General features: G+C 45.4%; 1 protein-coding gene across 2 annotated transcripts in view; it reads right to left on the reverse strand.

Moving 5' to 3' along the window:
- Positions 1-1,750: 1,750 nt before the first annotated feature.
- mctp2 (multiple C2 and transmembrane domain containing 2) overlaps positions 1,751-19,268 on the reverse strand; it is a 186,785-nt gene continuing 169,267 nt past the window's right edge. For both annotated transcript variants that reach the window (XM_033050709.1, XM_033050708.1), the window contains exons 20-23: positions 16,089-16,198; positions 9,749-9,858; positions 5,520-5,617; positions 1,751-2,560 (exon numbers count right to left, since the gene is read on the reverse strand). In XM_033050709.1, the coding sequence (XP_032906600.1) occupies positions 2,492-2,560; positions 5,520-5,617; positions 9,749-9,858; positions 16,089-16,198 (387 nt within the window). In that variant the 3' untranslated portion in view covers positions 1,751-2,491. The remainder of the gene's footprint in view (positions 2,561-5,519; positions 5,618-9,748; positions 9,859-16,088; positions 16,199-19,268) is intronic.

Here is a 19,268-nt window from a genome sequence, read left to right on the forward strand (position 1 = left end):
TTGGAGCACAGGAGGATGAGGGGTGATCTTACAGAGGTGTAATAAAATCATCAGAGGAATAGATCGGGTAGACGCACAGAGTCTCTTGCCCAGAGTAGTGGAATCGAGAAGCAGAGGATATAGGTTGAAGGTGATGGGGGAAAGATTTAATAAGAATTCCAAGGGTAACCTCTTCAGGCCAAGTGGGATGGATGTATGGAACGAGCTGCCGGAGGAGGTAGTTGAGGCCAAAGATCCTATAGCAAGCAAGATAGACCACTCGACGAAAAAGACGTAGTACAGTCATGGGCAGATTCATGGGGAATTTTCGGCCCCATTTCCGTAACCGGCTTCTGTAACCGGCTTCCGTCTCCGCACCAAAGATCCCAAAGATAACTAGTGCGGAGACGGAAGCCGGTTACGGAAACATCCTCGTAAAAATAAAAGTTCTTTGGTAAAAATATTCTCCTCATTTTCAGAATTATAATTTATTAACACAAACTGTTCCCCCACAACGTTGATTATACTGCGAGTCGGGTCGGGTTACTGAAATGTATGAAAAAAGGCCCACGTTCCGCTCCATTGCGTACTACACGTCAGCCCATTCAATTTAGAAGGAGTGGTCTATCTTGCTCCGCTATAGGATCTTTGGTTGGGGCAGGGACTATCGCAATGTTTATGAAACATTTGGACAGGTACACGGATAGGACAGGTTTTAGAGGGATATAGGCCACACACAGGCAGGTGTAGATGGGGCATGATGGTCGGTGTGGGTAGGTTGGACTGAAGGGCCTGTTTCCACACTGTTAGACTCTATGACTCTCTCTCTGTGACTCTAAAAACAGCTCGTTGTATGTGCAGCAGTTTACATCGGAGACACACACCAGAAGGTACAAGTGAAATACAAATCTTCAAGAATCTTTTTTACGGGGAAATATTTATCCGTAACTTCATCAACATTCTACTTAGTGCCATAGCGCATTTTTGGTTTAAGTGTGGGCCAACCAAAGCAGGAAAAGATTCTCCCACTTTCGTTGTATCCATCTCTCAGCTTAATACAGCAAGGCAGCATCGATGAGCACTGTTTCACACCATCAATGTATCCCGTGGGATATTTACACTCAGCCCCCTGAACCACACTGTGGCTGAAAATGATAGAGTTGATGCTTTTGTCAATCTGCTCTCATCTTCGTTCGATAGAATGTGTCCAGAAAGGTAAAAGGCCCCTTTATACCTTGTCAGACGACATCCATGAGAATTAGAATGAGTAGTTGTAGCGCCTTTAATCTTTCAAGCCTCCCCCACTTTTCAATAAGACATTGGCTGACCCTACACCTTGTCCACCTGCCCACTGTCTCCATATCTCAGTGTCCAAAGATCTCAATGTTTGAACATCTACAGTTCTTTTCACTGTAACTTGGCGTACGTAACAATAAACTACACTCAACTCAACTGCGGGCAGTGGGAAGGGGTAGAGTTCCACAAATTAATCACCCTCTCAGTAAAGGGAATTCTCAGTATTGCAGTGGTGGAGGCAGATACGATAGCGGTGTTTAAGAGGCTTTTGGATAGGCGCATGGAAGTGCTAGGAAGAGAGGGATATGGATCATGATGAGGTCAGTTTAACTTGGCATCATGTTCGGCACCAACATAGTGGGCTGAAGTTCCTGTTCTGTTCTGTTCAATGGTCCATGTACCATCAAGTCTACTCCGACATTCAATCATGGCTGATCCATCTCATCCACTCAACCCCATTCTCCTGCCTTCATCCCATAACCCCGGACACCCGTACTAATCAAGAACCGACCAATCTCCACCTTAAAAATACCCATTGGCTTGGCCACCACAGCCGTCTGTGGCAACGAATCCTACAGATTCACCACCCTCTGACATTTGGTCTCTTCACCAAGCCGTGAACGTGATGGAGTGAAAAATGCCGGCGGCTCATTCTCTGGAGAAAGCACCTGGTGTAATGCAGGAAAATAGAACAACATAGACAATAGGTGCAGGAGTAGGCCATTCAGCCCTTCGAGCCAGCACCGCCATTCAATATGATCATGGCTGATCATCCAAAATCAGTACCCCGTTCCTACTTTCTCCCCATATCCCTTGATTCCTTTAGCCCGAAGAGCTATATCTAACTCTCTCTTGAAAACATCCAGTGAATTGGCCTCCAGTGCCTTCTGTGGCAGAACATGGGTGTCTCATCAGATGACCAGCCAACCTCAAAAGACACCGCACTCTTCCAGCGAGTCAAGAAAGAAGCACAGACAGGACAAAAATCATAATATTGCAAGACACATGATCCAGATGATATCCGAATGACTTCAAAATATTGCACATATTGCCATCAAACTGGCTTTGCAAATGTCACTTTTGTTTTTAAACCTTGACTGATCAGATGGACGGTCGTACCCACAGCAAATTGGGAAGTGGACAATCTGAAGTGGGGACTGTTGACGTTGGTCTCAGTCACACGATCAAAGCAGCAACAAGCCGTCCTCTCCACCAGCTACGACGTGCATTTCTTCTTCCTTACAGCCGCGAGCCCATTGCTTAGTCTCAGCTCCGCCTGTTGTACCTGTTAAAACAAACAGCACGTCACTCTCCAGATAATTAACCCCCACAGAAAGGACCAGTCTCACCCCGGTCACTCAATAGGCAATAGACAATCAGTGCAGGAGTAGGCCATTCAGCCCTTCGAGCCAGCACCGCCATTCAATGTGATCATGGCTGATCATCCCCAATCAGTACCCCGTTCCTGCCTTCTCCCCATATCCCCCGACTCCGCTATTTTTAAGAGCCGTAAGGTCGTTAGTGACAGGAGCAGATTTAGGCCATTCAGCCCATCAATTCTACTCCGCCATTCAACCATGGCTGATCTATCTTTCACTCCCAACCCCATTCACCTGCCTTCTCCACACAATCCCCGACACTCGTACTAAACAAGAATCTATCTATCTCTGCCTTAAAAATATCCACAGCCTTCTGTGGCAAAGAATTCCACAGATTCACCACCCTCTGACTAAAGAAATTCCTCCTCATCTCCTTCCAAAAGCAACATCCTTTAATTCTGAGGTTATGACCTCTAGTCCAAGACTCTCCTACTAGTGGAAACATCCTCTCCACATCCACTCTATCCAAGCCTTTCATTATTCGGTAAGTTCACTCCCTCTTCTCCCCTCTCCCATCGGGCAAGATGTACAGGAGTGTGAAAACGCACACCTCCAGATTCAAGGACGGTTTCTTCCCAGCTGTAATCACGCAACTGATCCATCCTATCACCAACTAGAGTGGACCTGACCTCCCACCTACCTAATTGGAGACCATCGGACTATCTTTAATCGGACTTTACTGGACTTTGCACCAATTGTGTTTTACCTTTCTCCAGTATCTGTGCACTGAACGGTTTGATTGTAATCATGTATAGTCTTTCCACTGACTGGATCGCACGCAATGAACAAAGCTTTTCACTGTACCTCGGTACATGTGACATTAGTAAAGCCCCTGTCCCACTTTACTCACGAATTCTCCCGAGTTTTTCCCTTGATTCAAACTCGGAGAATGTCCGTAGGAGTCCGTGGATATATCGTAGCGGCTCGTAATGCCAGCCGTTGGTACTCGGGGCATCAGGTAAGTCGGGACGTTTTTTCAGCATGTTGAAAAATGTCCACAAGTAAAAAAAAGCCTAGAGTACCTACGGCCAATGGTAGACTGGGTCTAAAAATATCGGTTGCCAGGAGACAAAGGGGGCCCACTTGATATAGGGGGCCCACTTCATCAGGGGCCCACTCGCCATCGGGCAAGCTGACACTCTGGCCAGTCCGCCACTGCCTACGGCTGGCTATTACCATAATTCTCCGAGTTTGAATCAAGGGGAAAACTCGGGAGAATTTGTGGTAACTCTGGAAAGTGGGACAGGGGCTTAAACCAACCTAAACTAAACTGGTACATGCTTCATGGCATCCACAGAGAGACAGAAGCTCATAGCTTCAAACACAATGATCAGTTTCAGGATAAGAAGATAGGCCGAGGCAGTAATTGCAGAAAGCAAGGCTTGACTAATGTAGGTTTAAGCGGGGAGGTTAGCTTGATTGGAAAAAGCTGTAACTGGTCATCAGTGTAAAGAAATTGCATGCAGTTCAGTTCAGTCTCGGTTTAGTTCATTTTGGTTTATTGTCACGTGTAATGAGGTACAGTGAAAAGCTTTTGTTGCACGCTATCCAGTCAGCAGAAAGACAAGACATGATTACAATCAGACCATTATAGTGTATAGATACATGATAAGGGAATAACGTTTAGTGCAAGGTAAAGCCAGCAAAGTCCGATCATGGATAGTCCGAGGGTCAGCAATGAGGTAGATAGTAGTTCAGCACTACTCTCTGCAAACCCAACACATGTGAAGCACCCTGTTGCTTTATCGCTACCTTTTCTCAATCTGTGTACTTTATATTTCAATTTCACTGACATCAATAATGTAACTCCTCAAAAAGACACAGAGTGCTGGAGTAACTCAGCGGGTCAGGCAGCATCTGTGGAGAACATGGATAGGTGACGTTTCACAGAGTGCTGGAGTAACTCAGCGGGTCAGGCAGCATCTCTGGAGAACATGGATAGGTGACGTTTCACAGAGTGCTGGAGTAACTCAGCGGGTCAGGCAGCATCTGTGGAGAACATGGATAGGTGACGTTTCACAGAGTGCTGGAGTAACTCAGCGGGTCAGGCAGCATCTGTGGGGAACATGGATAGGTGATGTTTCACAGAGTGCTGGAGTAACTCAGCGGGTACAGCAGCATCTATTGAGCTAAGGAAATAGGCAACGTTTCGGGCCGAAACCCTTCCGGGTTTCGGCCCGAAACATTGCCTATTTCCAGAAGGGTTTCGGCCCGAAACGTTGCCTATTTCCTTGGCTCCATAGATGCTGCTGCACCATAACTCAGCGGGTCAGGCAGCATCTGTGGAGAACATGGATAGGTGACGTTTCACAGAGTGCTGGAGTAACTCAGCGGGTCAGGCAGCCTCCCTGGGGAACATGGGTGACGTTTTGGGTCGAGGCCATTCTTGTAACTCCTCAAACTTAGTTTAGTTTAGAGCTACAGCATGGAGTAAGGTTCTTCTGCCCACCGAGCCCGCCCCCACATGCAATCATCGTACACGAGTTCTATCCTATTCTACACACTAGGGGCAATTCACAGAAACCAATTAACCTACAAACCTGCACGTCTTTGGAATGTGGTTGGAAACCTGTGCACTCGGAGAAAACCCACGCGGTCACGGAGAGAACGTACAAACTCCATACAGACAGCACCCGTAGTCGGGATCGAACACGGGTCTCTGGCGCGGTGAGGCAGCGAATCTACCGCTGCGCCACCGTGCCGCCCTCTAGTGTTCTTCAGGACAAGAACGTGCGCCTCTTACCCTCTCCACATCAAAGCATTCGCCAGCCAATAAAGCCCTTCCGTGAAAGAGCCGGAGGGAGGGGCAGCCTTGCCCAGAAAATACAACGGAATATAAATATAATCTATAATATAATCTCCCACCTTTTGGACATCTGACGGCACTCTGGACAGGAAGTCAAGGAGCTCATTATTATCGATGGCGTATGGATTTCTTAGCTTCTTAGTGAATTTGTGTATGCCTGTCAACAGAATTTAATTTCGAAATATATAATTCATTCAGACAGAAGGAACAGTTTTGCAAGTGAAAATTACTGAGAAAACAATTAGAATACGGCTGCCACACATGTGCGCCAGGCTTCATGTCCCAACCTTATTACCACGCTCTGTTCTGTCATCTGGGTTCATTAACAAATACCCTCTCTTTATATCAAAATCTCATCTTCTCCGATTGCAAAATCCATTACTGGAGCAGCAGCAGCAGGCGACACCTCACCTCTTCCTGCGAGCTAAGATTAGTGCTTAGTCTCCACGAGTCACTCGTGCCACAGACTCGAGGCTACGTCACAATACTCCAGCGAGCTCAAGCCTCCTCATGACCCCAGCATGTTCAGTCCTGCTGCCTTCACGGGGAGACAAACGCAAGAGGCTTTTCTTTCATGCGATGGGACTTCTGTTGATTGCCTCCCGTATTATTAGGTTCGGCAAGGAGCGAGTCCCGACAAGCTGGGGCGTCGCGAGCACCAAGTAGGTGTTCAAACCAATCTGTTCTTCTTTCAAAGCTTCCCAATCCTCCGGCCTCCCACTAATCTTTGCTGTGTTATACGCCTTCTCTTTGAGTTTTATATACTGTCCTTGACTCCCCTTGTAAGCCACAGTCGCCTCTTTCTCCCCCCCCCCCCCCCCCCCCCCCCCCGGAATCTTTCTTCCTCTTTGGAATGAAAAGATCCGGCATCTTCCGAATTATTCCCAGAAATTCCTGCCATTGCTGTTCCCAACGTCACCCCTGCTTGGGTTCCTTTCCAGTCAACTTTGGCCAGCTCCTCCCTCATGCCTCTGTAGTCCCCTTTACCCAGCTGCAATACCAACACTTCCGATATCACCTCCTCCCTCTCAAATTGCAGATTAAAACTGATCATATCGTGGTCGCTACCTCCTAAATGTTTCGGCGTTTGCTGAGTCCTGACAAACTGGTGAGTCGGGAGCACCAAACAGCACAGAGGTAAGCAGGCTTGCACACAACCCAGTCTCATCGGGCTCTCCTAAGTTTATATGTCGTACTTCTACTAAAATCTACATCCATAGTCCATCTACATCTACCTAAAAGACATTTATACAGGTCCATGAATAGGAAAGGTTTCATACATTCATAGAAGCAGAATTTTGGCCCTTCGGCCCATCAAGTCTACTCCGCCATTCAATCATGGCTGATCTATCTTTCCCTCTCAACCCCATTCTCCCCCATAACCCCTGACACCTGTACTAATCAAGAACCTAAGCAATCTCCATCTTAAAAATATTAATCGACTTGGCCTGCCTGCCCAGACGCCTACTTGCCTTCTCCCAGTGAGGACCGAGGGGAGACTGAGGGAGATGTAATGTCTAGAGACATTGAAATATGAAAATATCTAGAATGTGGAACAGACCAGCATTGGGGAAGGCCCTTCAGCCCACAAGATAGACACAAAGTGCTGGAGTAACTCAGTGGGTCAGGCAGCATCGCGAGAGAAAAAGGACGTGTGATGTTTAGGGTCGGAACCCTTCTTCAGACCCGACACGAAATGTCCCCCATCCTCTTCATCCAGAGAAGCTGCCTGACCCGCTCAGTTACTACTAGGGTTGCCAACTTTCTCACTCCCAAAAAAGGGACAAAGGGTCAAAATAAGGGATAAATTCCCGACGGCAACTCATTGACCGACTCGGCCGTGGCTGGGTGAATGATGAATTGGCCCGGGTGCTGGACTGCACACAAAGCCCAGCCGGCGGGCCAGCTGAGGAGTTTTGGCCCGGGCGCGCAAAGTTCGACGCCCCGTCCAACTCATGAACTGATGATCGGCCATGAGAAGGAGGGGTGGTGGTGTCGGCGGTAAGCGAAGGTCCGAAGGTCAGGCAGCTGGCCGGGCTGCCGACCGACGGGGGCCATGGGCGAGGCGCTGCTGCTGCTGCACTACGTCGGGACGGGTGAGGCGGGGCTGGACGCGGCGCTCCGACCCGTCTATCATATCTGTGCCTCTCACAGTTTTATAAACTTCCATCAGGCATATCAATGGAGCTCAGGACCCGGCAGACATTGACGCAGAGACCTGGCTGCTCAACACCCAGCTAAAGGGCAAGTCCCACGGGCTTCATTTGCGCGTAATTTACGCGTCATCATTTACGCGTCACGACGCACGACACGCACGTTGTGCCGCGCACCTGATGCGTGCATGGTGTGCATTATGCGCGCATGGTGCGTGGTGATGTAGGCAGTGACGGGCGGTCCCGCGCGGCGCCCTAGGATTTTGGTATATACAAAATCTTCGCGCGCCATCTGCGTGACGTGCAAATGACGCCCCAGTGGGACAGGACCTTAACTATTCCTTTGGTTTATGTTTCATTCGCAAGAATTCTACAATATCCTCAGCGGCCCCACACTGCCAGAGCTGTTGGATAAACGCAAGTTGTTTGTTTTCCGCACACCTCAATAACCTCGATTGTTAATGGGCCAGGAGTGTATTTCAAGCATGGTCGCAGCATATAAAGGCCTTTGGAAGAGTTTCAAGTTTCAGCTGTATATAAATTTGTGCCAATGAATACAGGTTTTCTATTTTAACATTTCGTTCACCTCAACCCATTACTTTATTAATCTGCAGAAGGTATGAAAGACTCCATCTGTTTGAACGGTTTCAAACGACGGGGCCTACCAGAGTTCAGGCTGAGCAACACTGCTCCTTTGTGTCTGTGTCAGGCTACGGAATCCCTCACTACAACAGTGACCCTGCCCGTCTGTGTAACAACAAGAGTTGCTGCCTTACAGCGCCGGAGACACGGGTTCGATCCTGACTACGGGTGCTGTCTGTACGGAGTTTGTACGTTCTCCAAGTGACCTGCGTGGGTTTTCTCCGAGATCTTCGGTTTCCTCCCACACTCCAAAGACGTACAGGTTTGCAGGTTTACTTGGCTAGGTATAAATGCAAAATTGTCCCTAGTGTACGATAGTGTTAGTGTGCGGGGATCGCAGGTCGATGCGGACTTGGTGACTCGAAGGGCACTGCTTCCGCGCTGTATCTCTAAACTATGAACTAAACAAAATGATTGCAGTTGAAAGGTTTTCCATGTATATGTGCACTATATTTTATGCAACATCGCATTCCTGCAATGTGCAAGATCAAATTTCATTACTTTCTGCACTTGGAGTTCAAACAAAACCTCTCTCATCCACTGCATCTCACTGGGAATGCTAAATTACGAAAAACAAACAATTCTGGACTGAAATAATAAGGAACACTTTACTATATTGAAAGAGAACTCTTCCTCCTAACTAACTGAGAAGTGGTGCAGCGATGGAGTTACAGCGCCAGAGACCCGGGTTCGATCCTGACTACAGTTTGTACATTCTCCCCATGATCACCCTTGATCGGATTGAATGGCGGTGCTGGCTCGTAGGGCCGAATGGCCTCCCCATGCACCTATTTTCTATGGCGCTGAATTTCAGCAGACTGCGAGTTCAGTTTAGTTTAGTTTAGAGATGCAGCATAGAAACAGGCCCTTCGGCCCACCAGGCCCATGCTGACCAGCGATCGACCTCACACACTAACACTATCCTACACATTAGAGACAATCATTTATTTTTTAACCAATTTTCTATGCTTCTAAGTTTCATGATTCACACCTCCTCTTTATTATTTACCTCACTAATGTACGAAGGTACAGAAGCCTGAAAATTGTAACTATCGGGTTCAAGAACAGCTTCTTTGCAGCGACCATCAGGCTGTTGAACACTGCACACTAACCTCATCAACCACGAGCTGCGGACTATGTCTTTGGTTACACTATGAACTTCGGGGGGGGGGGGGGGTGTGCACCAGTATTGTGGTTATTAATTAATTTAAATGTTTTGATTATTTTATTTCTATGAGGGTAGTGTGATGACAGCCTATTTAGCAGCATGTACGAATGTCATTGTTTTGTTGTCATTATGGACTCTCTCGACTCTTGAATTACGGAGTATGGATATCCACGACACAAATGTTTGACGAGCTTCAGTTCATCGCCTCCGTTTCCCCTCCTTCAGCGCTCAGAATGCTTTGCCGCCCATTTATTACCCTGGCCGCTGCTTTGTGATTACAAATCAGATGAGATAAATGTATATATATATATATATATATTCTTACCCCAAATCAGCAGGAGATACCGCAGTGGAACAAAGTACAAGACGATCGTGCAGACAGCGAGGACAGTGCAGCCCAACTTGCCCAGAAATGGCACGGTCCAATTGAAAACGCTGGGGGAACAAACAAGTAGAAAGAGTACCATTAATATTACAATTATGTCAGAGGTGTGATCATTGGTGTAACTTGTACAGGGCCCTAGTGAGACCACACCTGGAGTATTGTGTGCAGCTTTGGTCCCCTAATTTGAGGAAGGGCATTCTTGCTATTGAGGGAGTGCAGCGTAGGTTTACAAGGTTAATTCCCGGGAAGGCGGGACTGTCACATGCTGAGAGAATGGAGCGGCTGGGCTTGTGCACTCTGGAGTTTAGAAGGATGAGAGGGAATCTCATTGAAACATATAAGATTGTTAAGGGCTTGGACACAATCGAGGCAGGAAACATGTTCCCGATGTTGGGGGAGTCCAGAACCAGGGGCCACAGTTTAAGAATAAGGAGTAAGCCATTTAGAACAGAGACGAGGAAACAATTTTTCTCACAGAGAGTGGCGAGTCGGTGGAATTCTCTGCCTCAGAGGGCGGCGGAGGCCGGTTCTCTGGATGCTTTCAAGAGAGAGCTCGATAGGGCTCTTAAAAATAGCAGAGGCAGGGGATATGGGGAGAAGGCAGGAACGGGGTACTGATTGTAGATGATCAGCCATGATCACATTGAATGGCGGTGCTGGCTCGAAGGGCCAAATGGCCTACTCCTGCACCTATTGTCTATTGTCTCTTGATGCTTCCAAGATGGTGCCCAACCCAGGACGCTATTTTCTGTGGTAGCCACAGAAGTAGATCCACAAACGCATATTACATTCGCTCCACACTCTTGAACCTCTATTCCTATACACTGTAAATACACTGTAAATGGATCGGGTTGTAGTAGACACAAAACGCTGGAGTAACTCAGCGGGACAGGCAGCATCTCTGAAGCGAAGGAATGGGCGACGTTTCGGGCGAGACCCTGTAATCATGTATTGGCTTTGCACTGACTGGTTAGCACGCACATGATCCATATCCAAACGTTGCCTATTTCCTTCACTCCATAGATGCTGCTGCACCCGCTGAGTTTCTCCAGCACTTTTGTCTACCTTCGATTTTCCAGCATCTGCAGCTCCTTCTTAAACACTCCAAGGAGAAGATGATCATGATGTAATTTAGACCTTTACCGACAAACTCACAGAATTTCCGACTAAAATTACATTGTTTGTGTTTAGCATCTGATGCTAATTAACTCGGTAACTATTCATACTGCTGCCTGCTTTCCCTGCTATTCTTATTTATTAAGACACAAGATCATAAAATGTTAAGTATAAGCTTGTTCTTACAGCAGTTTCTCCAATACAATATTCATGCAAACTTTATCACATTATATTCTAGTTCTGATAACGCAGGTCTGTACTGTTCTTGTCAAATATACTTTAAATTATCCATGACAATTGTCATTGCAATGGGTCTCGTGTGGAATGCAAGAAACTGCACCTGCAACTTCTGGGTTGGCTTATATATAATAAAGGATAATATATATTTATATATACACGCACATACACATACACACATATATACAAACATATACATACACACATATATATATATATAGTGTTTAAGAAGGAACTGCAGATGCTGGAAAATCCTTATATATATATATATATATATATATATATATATATATACACACACACATATATACATACAAATATACACACACACACACATATATACACACATATATACATACATATATACACACACATATATACATACAAATATACACACACACACACATATATACACACATATATACATACATATATACACACACATATATACATATATGCATACACATACATACGCACACACACACATATATACATACAGTATACATACACACACATATATATATACATTCACACACACTGAAGAATGGTCTTGACCAGAAATGTCGCCCATTCCTTCTCTCCATAGATGCTGCCTCACCCGCTGAGTTACTCCAGCATTTTGTGTCTACCATCGTTTTTACCAGCATCTGCAGTTCTTTCTTGCACACACATATACATACTCACACACACACACACACACACACACTCACACATACACTCACACATACACTCACACACACACACACACACACACACTCACACATACACTCACACATACACTCACACACACACACACACACACACACTCACACATACACTCACACATACACTCACACACATATACATACTCACACACATATATACATATATATATTTTTTTGTTGTTGTAATTATGGGTTTTACAGAGTACTGCGATCACATATTCTGTTGTGCTGCTGCAAGTAAGAATTTCATTGTTCTCTTTTGTGACATATGACAATAAAACACTCTTGACTCCTCTGCTTCAACACAGTTCCACAAGATCCTTTTCTACCCAACTGAAGGGTTAATGTGTTTGCGGCAGCACTCGGCCTGAATGTCCGTCACTCCACCTGTACCTCATACCCTCACTGCCACCCCCCTCCTCCAGACAGACTGACTGATCCTAGCCACAGCTGTTACTCCTCTATGTTTCTCCCCGCACGTCAAACGTCATTATTCTGCCCAACAAGGCAGAACTAGTTTGAGTTTTGAATACAAGGATCCTGAAACAAATTGTGGCTCTGACCCTGTGAAAGGTCTTATCACCACACTTGTCTCTGTGAAGTATATTTCCACTGCGACTGCTTTGGAAGTGGTTGCTGGGGGAAGTCCATATAATGTTGTAGTGGACACAGAGGCAAGCGGGGAAAAACTTTTAGCCCATCAACAAAGACGTGCCCTAACGCTGAACAATAAAATGTCGTTACAATGGAGGAGCAATTTGGATCACTGTCAGACGGGATTACAAACAGATCTATTTTGCTATCGACTATCTGGGGCCTGTCTCCCAGCTAAGATCTATCTGCATCTTCTCAACGCTGCCCCAGACTCTTCCATGCTATTTTTCTTCTCGTGTCACGACAGCTGCTTGAAAGCAAACACGTTCCAAGGAGCTGATTTTATCAGTGTAACTGGACCCCTTAATCCCGGCCCGGGTTTGTGTGTCAAGGCAGAATTAATCCTCTTTTGTGTAATGAGAGGAACTAAAACGGCACGTGAAAGAAAACTCACCTATTTCGCTCAAAACACACTGGGTTATTAATTAAAAACCCAGTGTGTAATCAAACTTTAATCAGCTCACATCAATGTATGTGTTTGACAATGAAAAGAATCATAATACTAATTTCTTCTGTTTGAAATCCGCTCAACCCCTGGGATATCAGGGAGATAGCTAGTTCACATCCTCATTATAACACTCACAAGGTACACAGCCCTGCAGCTGGGATGCAGATGAAGAGAATATACTAACCACACTGCCACTCCGAGAAGGCAGACCTCTCCCTATTTGTCAATAAAGTTAGAAATAATTAATTACTGCTCAATAATGTATTTCAGGATTAGGACAGGCACAAGGTAAAACACAATAATGATGTGCAAACTGAAAATTGTTGTCAGATCAGATTAAATTCTTGTGACAATATACCACTCTATCATTTTATGATGAGCTCTGATGTTTGCACAAGCCTATTAGTAGATAGTTTATCGAAATAATATAATCTGATTGGCTCACTCCACTCCTCTGTGGATGGTACACCGTGAGGCATTGAGCTGCAGTTCTGAACTTCATACTTAAAGGGCGCACAGACTTTATTCTTAAAGGGCCCACGTACTTTATCCTTAAAGGACCCACACACATTATTCTTAAAGGGTCCACAAACCTTATCCTTAAAAAGCCCACATACTTTATCCCTGAAGGGCCCACTAACCTCAAATAGCCCCCTGACTTTATCCTCAGACCCTCTTTTTTGTCTACCTAACAGTGGCCTGTTTCCTTTATCAGTGTTACTTTTTTGCATATCTTTCATTCATTGTTCTTTATCTCTCCACATCACCGTCTATATCTCTTAGTTCCTTTATCCCTAACTAGTCTGAAGAAGAGTCTTGACCTGAAACATCACCCAGCGATGCTGCCTGTCCCGCTGAGTTACTCCAGCTTTTTATGTCTATCTTCAGTTTAAACCAGCATCTGCAGTTCCTTCCTGCAAAGATACATTCGTAGTTACTCGCACACTCCCTCCATACAAGAGTGTTTCACATTAAACTGATCCATGGAATCAACACAAAACAAGCTCATCTGTCTGGAGAGAATTCAAATTTCTTCTCTTAATCCATTTTTGAAAATGACTGATTGGAGAGTGTCAGACTCTATGACAAGGCAGATTGATCACCCAACAAAGGTTGAGACGTACAACTGGGGTTGTGTTGAATGAATATTCATACAAGTGTGGCCTAGCTGAACAATTGTGCTTTAGTGAATCCTACATATTAAATTTGCTAATTGATGCATGCGTATAGTTGTGCTGTTGGTTTCATGTTGTCAATACCTCCCAAAAATTATTGCAGGTTACAAAGGCTCGCAGGATTGATTACGTACTGAATCGATAAGTACGACCCCATTTGTAGCTAATTAATTCTCAACAATATATAATCACTGGATGATGAATTGTGTTTGTGTACCTCTATCAGATTTGCTCAGTGGGTGAAAGTTACTGGAAAGCCTCTCGTTGAAGTTGTGGTCACTTTTGCCAAGGTGAATTAATAATGCCATGTATCTATTAAGTAGTTGACTCTCCGACAGCTAACTGATGCATCCAATACATAAATCCACGATTCAAGAGCAAAATGCGAAGTGCTGGTGGAACTCAGTGGGACAGACAACATCGTGATTCAATCTGAAGAAGGGTCCTGATCCTAAACATCGTCTGTCCATTCCCACCACAGAGGGCGGCATGGTGGCACAGCGGTAGAGTTGGTGCCTTACAGCGCCAGAGACCCGGGTTGGATCCTGACTATGGGTGCTGTCTGTATGCAGTTTGCACGTTCTCCCCGTGACCAGCGTTGGTTTTCTCCAGGAGCTCCGGTTTCCTCCCACATTCCAAAGACGTACAGGTTTGTGGGTTAATTGGCTACCTTATGGTATATGGACACACTTATCTGTTTTGTAGTAAATGCCTACTATGTTCTGTGTGCTGAAGCAAAGCAAGATTTTAATTGTCCTATACAGGGACACATGACAATAAACTCACTTGACTTGGCAGTACAAAATTGTAAATTGTCCCTAGCGTGTGTAGGATTGTGTTAGTGAACGGGCTGATCGCTGGTCGCTGGTCGGCACGGACTTGATGGGCCAACGGACCACTTTCCACGCTGTATCTCTGAACTAAACAAGACTAAAAACTAAACACTTTGTGTTTTGCTCACGATTCCAGCATCTGTAATTCCGCGTGTCTCCAAGAGTCAAGATATGGATTGCTTTATCTTCCAAATAGAACAAATATCTTGATTTCCATCCATTTCAAAGCAATGTTTCCAATAAAGGCAATGTTTCACTTCAAATTTTGCTTCTAGAAAGAGATTTTGGTGGAACTTTGTGTTCTGTGGTTGACTTCCCACGTGAAGGAGTGCACTTTAAAAGTCATTCATTCCGAATACATTATCTTCAAAAATCAATGAGAAGCAATGTGGACATATTCAGTCTTCATGAACCTGGGCAGGGCTGAGGATTTTCAAATATATACATTTTTTTAATACCAAGCCAATTAACCTACAAACCTGTACGTACGTCTTTGGCATGTGAGAGGAAACCGAAGATCTCGGAGAAAACCCACGCAGATAGTGTAAAAGAATCCCACTTCTGACACCATGTAAAAGGTATTGTTCGACACACAAAGTCTCTTACTAAGTATCTTTATTAAAGTCACTACACACATTATGCTCTAGCTGTCCGTGTTCATCACTGGGACTAGAGAGAGAGCTAGAGGCGGGGAAGCTACAATTATACAGGAGACAATGGGGAGTGGTTAGTAGTGGTGAGGTCACTATGTTAAAGGAGCATGCACTGATCTACAGATAGCACCCGTAGTCAGGATCGAACCCATGTCTCTGGCACTGTGGGGAAGCAACTCTACCGCTGCTCCACCGTGCCGCCTGAACAGGAGCAGAATTTGGCCATTCGGCCCATCGAGTCTACTCCGCCATTCAATCATGGCTGATCTATCTTCCCCTCTCAACCCCATTCTCCTGCCCTGCCCCGTAACCCCTCTCGCCCTTATCTCCGGCAAATCTATGACGCTGCCCCATTCTTCAACTGCTGTATGGAACAGGGAGCAGAATTAAATGTGGACTTTGGTACAATCGGGCTAAGTAGGAAAATAAAATCACAGCTCTAAGCAGCCACAATACTTACTTCTTCAGTCTTTCGCCAAAAGATGCTATTGTATCAAGGAAATTCTGAACACTAATGACAATATCTTGAACCTTGTGGAGCTTGCCCAGTAATCCTTTTCTTTCAGAGTCCTGGAAGCAACAATAAATATCTGTCAGATAAAGAATAGACCAGATAAATGGACTGAATAGCAGAGACACACACTGTTCCTGCAAAAAGCACTTCTATACGTGATGATTAAAGCATTATTAAATCATTGTGTTGTGAGTTTATAAATCAGGTTCATACACAGAAAACTGCCCAACACGTCCCAACATGGTATGTTGAAGATGTAGACGGTGGTTCTGGTCCGATGCTAAAACGAAGAGCAATCATTCAATAAATTGATATTTCTTCAGTGTTTAGTTCAGTTGAGTTTAGAGATACAGCGCGGAAACAGGCCCTTCGGCCCACCGAGTCCGTGCCGACCAGCGATCCCCGCACGCTAAATACAGTAAGGACAAATGACATTCATACCAAGCCAATTAGCCCACAAACATCTACGTCTTTGGAGTGTGGGAAGAAACCAAAGATTTCAGAGAAAACCCATGCGTCACGGGGAGAACGTACAAACTCCGTACAGACAGAACCCGTAGTCGGGATCGAACCCGGTCTCAAGCGCTGTACGGCAACTTCCTACACACACCAGGGACAATTGACAATTTTACCGAAGCCAATTAGCCTACAAACCTGTATGTCTTTGGAGTATAGTTTTTAGTTTAGATCAGAGATACAGCGCGACATGTGGCGGGGTGACGCCTGTACGGTCGTGAGTAGTCGCCCAAAGAGTCGCACCTTTATCTGGTCGCTGCTGGATTTTCAACATGTTGAACATTTTCGGCCACCTGCTGCGACTATGACGGGTGCCAGCAAGTTACCGAAAAAATCGCGTAAGTGGGACAGGCCCTTTAGACTCCTGTATTAAGAAGCATTAAAGCTGCATTTTGGGTTTGTGGCTGGAACAATGAAGGCCAACAGGTTCCCTTCAGGATTCACAGCATGAAGCAAGCAAGCCTTTGCACAATTTGCTATCTTCTGCCCCATGGGAATGCACATTAATGTCCAGGCCACTTAGCCCTGACTTAGCAAGCGGCTCTTCACAACAAATTAGCCCAGTTATTATAACAATCGTGGATGACACCCTGCTCTTAACATTTCCAGGACCACAAAGACAGTGGAGAGCTTTTGTAAAATGCCACCTTGTGTTTAACAAGCTCCACTCTCCAAGTCTGTGGCATTCTGAATTTTATTAGGGAGCTCGAGTGGAAAATAGGTTAGAGCTAATTGCAAGCCAAGCAAAAAGACACTAGCCTCAGGTAGCTTGGGAATATTTCAAACGTGCAGCATTTAAAATCCACGAGAACATGGCTCTCTTCTTTAATGCCTCGATCCCAGAAACGTTTAACATTCCAGAGAGGAAAAAGCCTTTTTCAAAAAAAAAAAAAAAAAAAAAAAAACTGACTTGATTTATTACTGAAGTCCTTTATAAATCAGAGTATATGTGAATAATGATTCACAGTTAATGTTATTATCTTGAACTTATTACCATACTTTTGGGGTATTGACTGCTTCACTGTAAAAATCGAAGCAATGAGCAGACTAACAATTCGACTCTAAAGTGGACATCAATTGTCCACTTAAGCACTGGCCACCTTATTTGCATGTGTGTGTCTTGCAAAAATGGAGATTAAAGTTACCCCTCTGCAATTTTATCAACAGACCTGCAGCTCCTATGGTGTGGTGTTGTGTACCATCAAATGAGTTGTTTCTTCTTCTTCTGTCGTATGTCTTTTAGACCTGCAGCTCAGTTGAGGCGAGCCAGGCCAGCGTGTCATCCTACAGGTCAATCAGACCTCGTTCACCATTCAGTGGCCAGTGTAATGGTGTAGCCTAGATGGTTACGCTGACATCCACTGGTCTCTCCATCTCATCTTGACCCTGGCGGCCTTGGAAGCATCAGCCGGTGTTGGGCAGAGCAGCTCTTGGGCTTGCGAGGCAAAGGGGCGCTGTGACTCGAGGCGCACACGTGGTGGCGTCTCTGTGACGGTCTGATGGAGGAGGTGGGATTCACTGGTATTCACATAGAAAATAGGTGCAGGAGTAGGCCATTCGGTCCTTCGAGCCAGCACCACCATTCAATGTGATCATGGCTGATCATCCAAAATCAGTACCCCGTTCCTGCTTTCTCACCATATCCCTTGATTCCATTAGCCCTAAGTGCTCTATCATAGGAGATGAAGAGGAATTTCTTTAGTCAGAGGGTGGTGAATCTGTGGAATTCACTGCCACAGAAGGCAGTGGAGGCCAATTCACTGGATGTATTCAAGAGAGAGTTATGCCCCTGTCCCACTTAGGAAACCTGAACGGAAACCTCTGGAGACTTTGCGCCCCACCCAAGGTTTCCGTACGGTTCCTGGAGGTTCTCAGAGGTTTTTGTCAGTCTCCCTACATGCTTCCACTACCTGCAACCTCCGGCAACCACCTACAACCTCCGGGAACCGCACGGAAACCTTGGGTGGTGCGCAAAGTCTCCAGAGGTTTCCATTCAGGTTTCCTAAGTGGGACAGGGGCATAACTCTCTCTTGAATACATCCAGTGAATTGGCCTCCACTGCCTTCTGTGGCAGTGAATTCCACAGATTCACCACCCTCTGACTAAAGAAATTCCTCTTCAGCTCCTTTATGAAGGTATGTCCTGGTCTCTCCCACAATTGGAACATTGGAATGTTCGCCCTATTCAGGCCTTTCACTATTCAGTAAGTTTCAATGAGGTCCCCACCTAAACAGGGGGTAAATTTGTTGATAGTAGATTTGTACATATTCTTTCTCATTGACTGACTGTGTTTGGTTCAGGTATATCTGTTCATCATTAGTTGTTCACAAATAAGTGAAATAACATTGTGATGTGCTATTAAAGTTGCCTGGGGTAAACGGGACGAAAAACATTGGGAACCCGTGCACTAGTAGGAACACCCTCTCCACATCCACTTGCCACCTGACAAGTCCCTGGGGATTGTACAGTACATTCAGGCATTAAGTCACGAAACGCTTCCATGTAAGTCAAACCTTAGGAGTTAAATATTTATCCTGGTGTCAGAACAGAGAACATCATCATAAAGGTTGAGGGTTTTACTCAGTTTCTGATATTGAATTCACCGTCACC

Source organism: Amblyraja radiata, chromosome 34, assembly GCF_010909765.2.
Source record: "Amblyraja radiata isolate CabotCenter1 chromosome 34, sAmbRad1.1.pri, whole genome shotgun sequence".
In the NCBI taxonomy this organism is placed as follows: domain Eukaryota; kingdom Metazoa; phylum Chordata; class Chondrichthyes; order Rajiformes; family Rajidae; genus Amblyraja; species Amblyraja radiata.